General features: G+C 62.1%; 1 protein-coding gene across 1 annotated transcript in view; it reads right to left on the reverse strand.

Moving 5' to 3' along the window:
* Positions 1-9,361, reverse strand: part of NOX5 (NADPH oxidase, EF-hand calcium binding domain 5) — a 13,064-nt gene extending 3,703 nt beyond the window's left edge. The window contains exons 1-12 of the mRNA XM_017830224.1: positions 9,272-9,361; positions 8,179-8,308; positions 7,509-7,659; positions 6,781-6,991; positions 5,943-6,174; positions 5,003-5,156; positions 3,776-3,951; positions 2,289-2,471; positions 1,690-1,822; positions 1,229-1,293; positions 929-973; positions 332-456 (exon numbers count right to left, since the gene is read on the reverse strand). Coding sequence (XP_017685713.1) covers positions 332-456; positions 929-973; positions 1,229-1,293; positions 1,690-1,822; positions 2,289-2,471; positions 3,776-3,951; positions 5,003-5,156; positions 5,943-6,174; positions 6,781-6,991; positions 7,509-7,659; positions 8,179-8,298 — 1,595 coding nt within the window. The 5' untranslated portion in view covers positions 8,299-8,308; positions 9,272-9,361. The remainder of the gene's footprint in view (positions 1-331; positions 457-928; positions 974-1,228; positions 1,294-1,689; positions 1,823-2,288; positions 2,472-3,775; positions 3,952-5,002; positions 5,157-5,942; positions 6,175-6,780; positions 6,992-7,508; positions 7,660-8,178; positions 8,309-9,271) is intronic.
* Positions 9,362-10,027: the final 666 nt, after the last annotated feature.

Here is a 10,027-nt window from a genome sequence, read left to right on the forward strand (position 1 = left end):
TGTCCACTCCTGCACCTTCCTGCCCCTGCCTTCCCTTTCCTGCCCCTTCCTGCTCTTTCCTGTGCTTCCTGCCCCTCTCTGTCCCTTTTCTGCCCCAGGATGTTCCTTCCTGTCCCTTCCTGCCCCCACAGGGAAAATCCTGGCACCGAGGGAGGACCCCCCTGGGGGTCTGGGAACCGAGTGCCGAGGTTGGAAGCGAGCAGGACCCCGAAGGGTGTCGAAAGACAGGTCTTTCTGGCTGAACATCACCTGGTGCTTCCCAAACCCAGCCAGGGCCGTTCTGGGAAGCTCCCAGGTCTCCAGGGGCACCCTGAGCTGCAGGGACACCCACCTGTACATGATGCTCTGCAGGATGGAGGCAAAGGGGGTGATCCCAATCCCGGCCCCGATGAGCACAGCGTGTTCCGACAGGAAGATCCGCCGCGTCGGGGTCCCGTAGGGACCGTCCAGGAAGCACTGGGAGAGAGAACACAGGGATCACAGGGGGCTGGAACGACTCCCAGCCTGAGGGGAAGAGCAGGGATAGAGCACAAAGAGCATTGCAGGTGGAATTTGGGGAAGTTTTATGGGAGCAAAGGAAGAGGAGGGGTGGGGAGGAGCAGGAAGGCTCCAGCAGGGCAGGGTTGGGATCAGCCCCACATGGGACCATCCATACATGGGGACACATGGATGGGATGGCTGGGAACAGGGATGAGGCAGTCAGGAACAGGGATGGGGTGATCAGGAACAGGGATGAGGTGGTCAGGAACAGGGATGGGGTGGTCAGGAACATGAATAGGGTGGTCAGGAACATGAATGGGGTGGTCAGGAGCAGGGATGGGGTGCTCAGGAGCAGGGATGGGGTGCTCAGGAGCAGGGATGGGGTGGTCAGGCCCACAGGTGGGTCCCCCCAGGAATGCTGAGCCCAGGGAAGGCCCCGGCCCCTCACCTTGACGCTGCAGAGCCGCTGGGTCTCCCCCGGCCCAGTGGAGCCCTGTGAGATGCAGAGAGCAGGGACATCCCCTCCCTGCACAGAGCAGGGACATCCCCTCCCTGCAGAGCAGGGCCATCCCCTCCCTGCCCAGCCCCTCCTGACCCTGCCTGTTCCCGAGATCGGGGGTTTTCCCAGCTGGGTTATCCAGCTGCACACACACTTCCAGCCCCATCCCTCAGTCAGAGCCAGGGCCAAGCCTGTGCTCCTGGGGGATGTCCCACAACATCCACCCCCAGGGATCCAGGGATCTGTCACCAGTTGTCTGGATCGGATGGGTTTGATCTTGAATAAAAAGGGAATTATCCCAATTCCCACATGAGCTGGGGGGAATGAGGGGTTTGCAGTGACTGTGCTGGCTCACTCAGTGGGAGCAGCCACGGGGCACCTCTGCTCATCCAGGGACGGACAGGAGCAGATGTGTTATCATGGAACCATGGAATGCTTTGGGCTGGAAGGGAGATTAAAGTCCATCTCATTCCACCCCCTGCCACGGGCAGGGACACCTCCCACGGGACCAGGCTGCTCCAANGGACCTTAAAGCCCATCCAGTGCCACCTGCTGCCACACGGGCAGGGACACCTCCCACGGGACCAGGCTGCTCCAAGCTGGCAAAACATCACCCTGGTGATGCAAAACATCAGCCCAGGGATGCAAAACATCATTCTAGTGATGCAAACCACCCCAGGGATGGGCAATTGGGAAGGCTGTGCTCCCACCTGGCTGCTCGGGGGCGCTGCTGATGGAGAAGGGGTGCCACTCGTAGGAGGCGATGGCCGGGACGTTCAGGTACACGTAGTCCCCGGGTTTGAAGTGGAAAGATGGAGGTCTCTGGATCACCAGGTGAGTCACCTGGAGGAGGAGGGGAGCAGGAAAGCTGGAGCAGCCAGAGGACACTGGCTGGTGTGCCCAGGGGGTCCCTGTGCAGCTGAACCCCCGGGCTGTGTCTCCCAGTTTAAGCAGTGGCTCACACAAGACAGACTCCCAGGTTGGACCTAAAAGGGGGTTTATTCCCCTGTTCTCTGCCCACTTTGTGTTGAACAACAGTCCCAGTTCAGGCTGGACTCAAACAGGTTTTTTGTCAAAATTAAGAATCTGGGCAGTTTTCATTTTGGCTCCAGTTGTTCCACGACTTTGGGTGTTTTTGAACTTGAAAAATCGGCAAAAATTCTCAATTAAATAAACAACGGCTTGAAAACGAAGAAATTTCTTTCACCTCTCCCTGCAAACCTAAACCATCCAAACCCCCAGTTTTCCATGGAAACTCTTGGTTTACTGGGTTATTCCTGCTCTCCCCAGAGGAGCTCTGGGTGCACACCTTGGAGGGGAGCAGGTTGACCTCCACGATGTGCAGCCCCCCCGCCCGGCGCCAGGCCCAGCCCAGAACCTTCTCCAGCACAAACAGGGAGCCAGGAACCAAGAACCACTTCCAGAAGTGGGGACCATGGAGGATGAGGAGGGTCCAGACAGAGATGTAGGAGAGGTGGGTCCAGTAGAAAACCTGTGGGCAGGGAATGGGGGCACAGGGAACGTGGTGGAGCCAAACTGTGCCTCGAGGTGAGGCTGTGCCAGGGCATCCCGGGGGGGAAAGGCAAATGAATCATGGAATGTTCTGTGTGGAAAGGGACCTTAAACATTATCCAGGTCCTGCTTGGGCAGGGACACCTTCCACTAGCCCAGGTTGCTCCAACCTGGCCTTGGACACTTCCAGGGGTGGGGCAGCCACAGCTTCTCTGGGCAACCTGTGCCAGGGCCTCCCCACCCTCACAGCCAAGAGTTCCTTCCTGATATCCAGTATCCAATCTATCCCCCTCTGTGGCTGCTCCTCCAGCCTGGAGGGATCAACATCCTGATAAAGCCACCAGTGCTGGCTCTCAGTGTCCTGGCAGGGCCCTGGGCACACCCGAGGGGTTCCATTTGAAGGATCCCTCAAAGAAGCTCTGGGCTGGTTCCTCCAGGTCGCTCCTGGCTGTGGATGGGGCAGAGCCCCCTCCCTGCCCTGGGCTGGGCTCGGTGCTCACCCCCCTCTCCAGGTCCTGTCCCGGGGCAGTGGCTCTGAATGCTGTCAGCTGGACAGATCCATCCCTGCCAGAGGCCACCGAGCCTTCCTGGAAAACAAAGGGCAGGAATCACTGCTGGGATGCTCCCAGGGGCTGTGTCCCTCCAGCAGGGTCAGCAGGGCAGTGGGACACAAAATCCCCCAGGGCTGGGCAAGCACCGTGCAGGGAATGTGCCTCCCAAGGGATAACCCAGCACCCCAGGGATCCACTCCACATCCAGCCCAGACCTGGCTGTGCTGCTTTGCTGGGTTTGCCCAGAGCTGATCCCAGTCCCACCGACCTGTGCCCAGCTCCGGCTCCTCCCGGGCGGATTCGGCTCCGGGCTGGGTGATTCCAGCTGCTGGAAGTACTCGTACAGCCTGTTGGTCCACTGGCCCAGAGACCTGATGTGCAGCCAGAGGGTCTCTGTGGGATCAAACAGAGAAGAGGGTGCTCGAAATCTTGGAATGCTTTGGCTTGGAANGAGAATTCCTTCCCAATATCCTATCCAACCCTGCCTTCTGCCAGTGGGAAGCCATTCCTATTGTCCCACCTCCCCTCTTATCCCATCCGGGGAGAAAAGCCCAGAAACCCCAAACCTGCAAATCTGGGGAGTGTCCAGGGGGTGTCGGGGGCACTGCACCAGCCCAGCTCCCCTTCCCCACGGGGCAGCCCCTGGATGGGCACCCACCCATCCACCCACCCACCCACGGGACCCTCCCCCTGGTGCCCCCACCCCACCCACCGGGGTTTTCCCCTTTCCCACCTCGAAGTGGCCGCGGCGCCGGACGCAGGGGCTGGAGAAGGTGCCCATGGCGAGCAGCAGCGCCAGCAGGGCCAGCCCGGTCTGGGGGGCTGTGCCCGCCACGCCGCCCCCCCCGGGCCGTGCCCACAGCAGCGACTCGAGCAGGGCAGGGCCCCCGTCCTGCTGTGCCAACCGGGCTGGGGGCACACACACAGGGACACCGATTTCACCCGGACACCGCGGGAATGCCCCGTTCCCCCTCTCCTGACCCCCTTCCCGGGCTCGGTGTCGTGTCCCGGGGGCACCGGGGCATCCTGTGCCGGGGGATCGTGCGGGAGGGTGGGCAGGGGGGGCAGAGCTGCTCCCCTGAGGGGGGTGGGCAGCCCTGGCACCCACCGCGGGCTGGGGAGGCTGGGGGGTGACAGGCTGGGGGGTGCAGGGCAATGGGGGGCTTGGGAGTGCAGGACTGGAGGGTGCTGGGGGTGCAGGGCTGAGGGGTGCAGGACTGGGCGGGGGGTTGCAAGGCTGTGGGGTGCAGAGTTTTGGGGTGCAGGGCTGTGGGGGGGGTTGCAGGGCTGAAGGGTGCAGGGTTTTGGGGTGCAGGGCTATGGGCTGCTGGGGGGTGTAGGGTTTTGAGGTGCAGGGTTATGAGGTGCTGGGGGGTGTAGGGTTTTGGGGTGCGGGGCTGTGGGTGCCAGACGCCACCCGGGAGCAGCGCGGGGGGAGCGGGAGCCCTTTGGCTGCCGGGCTGGGAACCACTAGAGGGGGATCACAGACTGTGCGGCACCGCCGCGCCCGCCGCTGCTGCTCCTGCCCACACCCTGCCTGTGCCCTGCCCACACCCTGCCCACGCCCTGCTTGTACCCTCGCAGCCCCCCTCGGCATGGGCACCCCCTCTCCTGGGCTCACATCCCCCTCCTGGGACATGTGCACCCCCGGGACACGAGCATCCCTTCCCTGGGATATCCACACCCCTCCAGGACAGGAGCATCCCCCCCGAACATCAGCTCCCTTCCCCGGGACATCTGCATCCCTCTGGGATACGGGCATCCCTCTGGGATACGGGCATCCCCCTCAACACGAGCATCCCCCAGGACACGTATTCCTGGGATACCTCCATCCCCCCGGGATACCTCCATCCCCCCGGGACATCTCCATCCCCCCGGGACAGGAGCACCCTCTCCCCGCGCCCTCTGCCCCGATCCCCCGCCGTAGCCGAGGTCCCCCCGCCGCAGCGCCGGCACTCACCGAGGTGGGCGATGTGAGCCCCGCTGTGAGCGGCCCCCAGGGCCAGCACCACGTACCCCACGAGCTGGTGGCACTGCACGGGCTGGTCCAGGGGCAGCGCCTCGGCCGCGGCCGTGGAGCGGAGCCAGGTCAGGCACCGCCGCAGCATCGGCACCTCCGGGGCGGGGGGACAAAGGGAGGGGTGTTGGGGGCACGTGGAGATACCGGGGGGCAATGAGAGGTGCCAGGGGAAAATTGGGCATGCCAGGGGCACTTGGGGGCAATGGGAGGTGTTGGGAGGCAGTCAGGGATTGCGGGGGGCGATGGGAGGTGCCAGGGGACGATGAGAGATGTGTGGGGCATTTGGAGGTGGCAGTGGCAGCAGGAGATGCTGGGGGGGCAATGAGAAATAGCTGGGGGGGCAATGAGAAATAGCAGGGGGGCAACGGGAGGTGCTGGGGAGAAACGGGAGATGCCAGGGGCAAGTGGAGTTGTTGGGAGCAATGAGAGATGTTGGGTGTAACTGGAGATGCCAGGGGGCAATGGGAGATTTTGGGGATGATTGGAGGTGCTGGAGACAATTAGAGCTGTTGGGGGCAATGGGAGATGCTGGGGGGGCAATGGGAGATGTTTGGGGTAATTGGAGATGCCAGGGGGGTAATGGGAGATATTTGGGGTAAGTGGAGGTGCCAGGGGCAGCTGGAGGTGGTGGAAGCAATGGGAAATATTGGGAAGCAATGGAAGATACCAGGGGACGATGGGAGACGTTGGGGGTAGTAGGAGATGCCAGGGGGCAAGGGGAGGGGCTGGAGGCACTGGGAGATACCAGGGGCAGATGGAGATGCTGGGGGGCAACTGGAAATGCTGGGGGCAACATCCCCCCTGGACTCCCAGCAGACCCTCGTCCCTCCCGGCCCCCCACAGTCCTAAACCCCTCCCCGTGCCCGTGCCCCGCACTCACAGCCAGGAGGGCACAGTCGAGGTTGAGCCCCTGCCCGCAGCCCCGGGCCAGCATGATCGCGGGGCCGAGCCCGCGGTGCCGCAGGGCCGCCAGGGTGAAGAGCAGCAGGTTGAGGGCGGCGAAGGCCCCCAGGCAGCCCAGCTGGCCCCGGTGGTTGTACCAGTAGCCCCGGGACAGGCAGCGCGGGCGGGGCCGCTCCGGGGGCTCCGGGGGCTTCAGCCAACTGGCGGCACTGGGAGAAGGGAGCTGAGCTGCCTTCCCGGGAAGGGGGAGCAGGGGCGGGCGTGTGCCGGGCTGGCACCAGCATGGGGGCAACCCTGCACCACCCCAGCACCTATCCCTGCATCCCAGCCCAGCATCCAGTGTGGCATCAGCCCTACATCCATCCCAAATCCATCCCAGCACCATCCCTGCATCCATCCCAGCACCATCCCTGCATCCATCCCAGCACCATTCCTGCATCCATCCCAGCACCATTCCTGCACCCAGACCTGTGGCATCATCCCTGCACTCACCCCTGTATCCAAGTCCCACGCCCATCCCATCACAATCCCAAACCTCAACACCAATCCCTCAATCCAAGACCAGCACCTGGCTTGGCATTATCCCTGCACCCATCTCAACACCATCCCAGCACCCATTCCAACATCCAAACCACCATCCCAACACCATCCCTGCATCCAAGCCCAAGGTTCCCAAGTTGCTCCCAGTGCCAGCCAAGCCCTGCCCAGTTTGCCCCCCCCGAGAGCCTTGACAGGAGCAGAAACCCCCCAGTTTTCCTCCAGACAGGAGGAAAAATGTGCTCCCCGGGGGGGGACTCCCAGCCGGAGGGTCCCACCTGATGGTCAGGTTCTCCATGAGCTCTGGGAAGGCCTCCAGCTGCTCCCGGAGCTCCGGGAAGGTGATGGAGCCGCTGTGGTCCCTGTCAGCCGCCTCCAGGAGGGCCCTGGTGAGGTCCCCCAGGCGCTCCTCAGGCAGGGACACGGAGCTCTCCCGGAGGCACCAGCGCAGCACCAACTGCAGCTCCTCCGCCTCGATGGAGCCGCTGCCTGGGGGGGCACGTTGGACACCGGGGAAAATTCCTTCGTGGAAAGGGTGGTCGGGCAGTGGAACAACCTGCCCAGGGCAGGGGTGGGGTCCCCAACCCCTGGAGGGGTTTGAAAGCCCTGTGGATGTGGCACTTGGGGACGTGGTTAGTGGTGGCCTTGGCAGTGCTGGGGGAGCTTGGGCTCGATCTCAAAGGGCTTTTCCAACCAAAATGATCCTCCAGGTCCATGAAACCGGGATGGGGAGTTGGTGTTTGAGCAGAGCAGAGCCCACTCCTCTCCATGGCTGAGGGTGAAAGCACTCCATGGGAATTCCTGACATGTGGCCAATTTAATTGCTGCCTTTCAGACGGATTTTTGATGTTCTCACCATGGAATGATGATCCCAGACAGACACGAAGCTCCAGCAGCGCAGACCCCCCGCCAGCCCTTGGCTCTGCTCAGAGCAGAGCCCTCCCACCTTCCAAATCCCACCTTTATCCCAAAAAACCACGGCTCAGTGCGTTTTCCCTCGTCTCACCGTCCACGTCGTAGACCTGGAAGAGGAAGCTGAGCTTGTCCCGCTGGTCCCCGTGCACGAGCAGCCTCAGGGCCCTCAGCAGCTCCTCCAGGCTGATGGTGCCGCTGCCATCGGCGTCGAACAGGGCAAAGAACCTCTCGGCAAAGAAGGACTGTGGGAGCACCACGGGAGCTGGGATGATCCCAAGTCATGGGATCCTGGAATGCCTGGCTTGGAAGGACCGTAAAGCTCATCTTGTTCCACCCCCTCCCATGGGCAGGGACACCTTCCAGCACAGCCAGGTTGCCCCAGCCTGGCCTTGGTTGCTTCCAGGGATCCAGGGGCAGCCACAGCTTCCCTTGGAATTTCATTCCAGTCCTTCACTACCCTCCCAGGGAAGAATTCCTTCCCAATATCCCACCTAACCCTGCCCTCTGGCACCTCGTTCCAACCCCCTGCCATGGGCAGAGACACCTTTCCCTGGAGCAGGTTTTGTGACCACCCTGCACAGGGTGTAACGAGGAGAGACCTTTAGTGTCCTTCCTTCCCAAACCATCCCAGGATCCTCTAACCCCATGAACACCTCACAGTCCCATTTTTAAGCTGGATTTTCCCTCGGTCCCCTCCTGGGGCAGAGCTGGGTGCTGTCCTGGGGCAGGACCCCCACGGCCCATCCCCGGGGACCCCTCACCTCCTTCACTTGCAGGGCACTTTTGAACTCTTCCAGGCTGATTTCCTTGTCCTTCCCGGCGATGTTCCCGAACTGCTTCGTCACCCAGCGCAGCCACTCGGCGTCTCCCGCCGTGCCCATGGTGCTGCACCTGCGGGAGGCCACATTCCAAGCCCTGCATCCCTCCAAATCCGCCTTGTCCGTGCTCCTGCCGTGCCTCCAGCCCCTCCAGCCTCGTGCTGCTGAGCGGAGCAGGGGCTGCTCTCTGGGAACGGGTCACTCTGGGAAACTGGGCTCTCAAAATTAGGGAAATCCGGGGCTGGAGAGCCCGGTTTCCCAGAGTGACCCATTCCCAGAGTCCTTCAGCTCCCAGGGACAGGGAGGTGCTGCTCCTCTGCCGAGCTGGGCTGGAAGGAGGGTGATGGCAGTAAGATTTTGGGGGTTGAGGCTTCCTTTTGCCAGCAAAACCAGAGCAGGGAGATGGGAATCTTTGCTCTCCACAGGCGCTCATCCCTCCCTCCCCTTCTCTCTCCTCCCTGGATTGTCCTCACCTCCCTCCTCCTGCTCCTTCCTTGCCTTCCCACCCCCTGTCCCCCCTCTGCCTCCTTTTCCAGACCTCACAATTCCTCAAATCCCCCATGCTCACATCAGATCCTGCAGCAGCCCCCCAACAGTCCCAAATTACTGTAGGACCTCGTTATCTTGGGAAACCAAAGGAAAATCCACATGGAGCTGCCACGTTCAACGAGCCTTTTTCCAGCCCCAAAGGTGTGACCCAACCCCTTCTGTTCACCCCAAATGGCTCCTGGGGACACCAAAGGGGGCCTGGCAGAGGGATATGGTGTTCCCGAGGAGGACAGGCAGGGATGGATCAGATTTGGGATGTACAGCTGGGACAAGGCACAAGCTCCTGCCCACACTGGTCACTCCCAGCCCTCTCCCACCTCATTCCCGTTGTCCCTCCTGTCCTACAGCCACACACCAGGTCCCTGCTGCATCCTGGCTCTTCCAGCTGATCCCAGCTCTTGGATGTGCCTCCTGCAGTGTCCTTGATTTCACATTCCTTGCCCCACTGAGCCCCCTGCCCTTGGGAAGCGTGTCCTGCCAAACCCACACGGCCTCGGATCCAGCGGCGCTTCCGTCGCCATTCACGGCCCGTCAGGAACACACGGGGAAGTGTCTTTTCCATACTGCCACCTTTATTCCTTCCTGAACAGATCCTGCTTGTGCAGCTCTAAACTGGGACTCCTCTGGGGGAGGAGGTTGCCATGGGAATGTCAGGACCAGAAACCAGGTAGTAAAACATTCCCGCTCCGCCGCCGCTGTCACGGAGCGCCGGGCAGGGAAGGCAGGAGAGGGTTGTGCAGAGGCAGAGCTGGAGCTGAGGCAGCTGATCCCGGCTGGAAAACTCCCTCCCTCTCCCTGCCTGCTTGTTTCTTGGGAAGTTGGCTGAGCTTTGGACCAAATTCCCCCCCTGGCTGCACGGGAAGGGCAGGGATGGCTCAGCTGCCCCATGGACACACTGCCCAGGGAGCAGGGCCTGTGCTGCTCCGACCTGATCCCAGAGAATCCTGGAGTGGTTTGGGCTGGGAGGGACCTTAAACAGGTCCTGGATGGGCAGGGACACCTTCCACCAGACCAGGTTGCTCCAAGCCCCATCCAAGCTGGCCTTGGACACTTCCAGGGATCCAGGGGCAGCCACAGATGCTCTGGGAATTCCATTCCAGCACCTCCCCACCCTCTCAGCCAGGAATTCCTTCCCAATATCCCATCTCTCCCTGCCCTCTGGCAGTGGGAAGCCATTCCCTGTGTCCTGTCCCTCCATCCCTTGTCCCCAGTCCCTCTCCAGCTCTCCTGGAGCCCCTTTAGG

The sequence above is a fragment of the Lepidothrix coronata genome, unplaced genomic scaffold, assembly GCF_001604755.1.
Source record: "Lepidothrix coronata isolate B3197 unplaced genomic scaffold, Lepidothrix_coronata-1.0 Scaffold176, whole genome shotgun sequence".
NCBI classification, from domain to species: domain Eukaryota; kingdom Metazoa; phylum Chordata; class Aves; order Passeriformes; family Pipridae; genus Lepidothrix; species Lepidothrix coronata.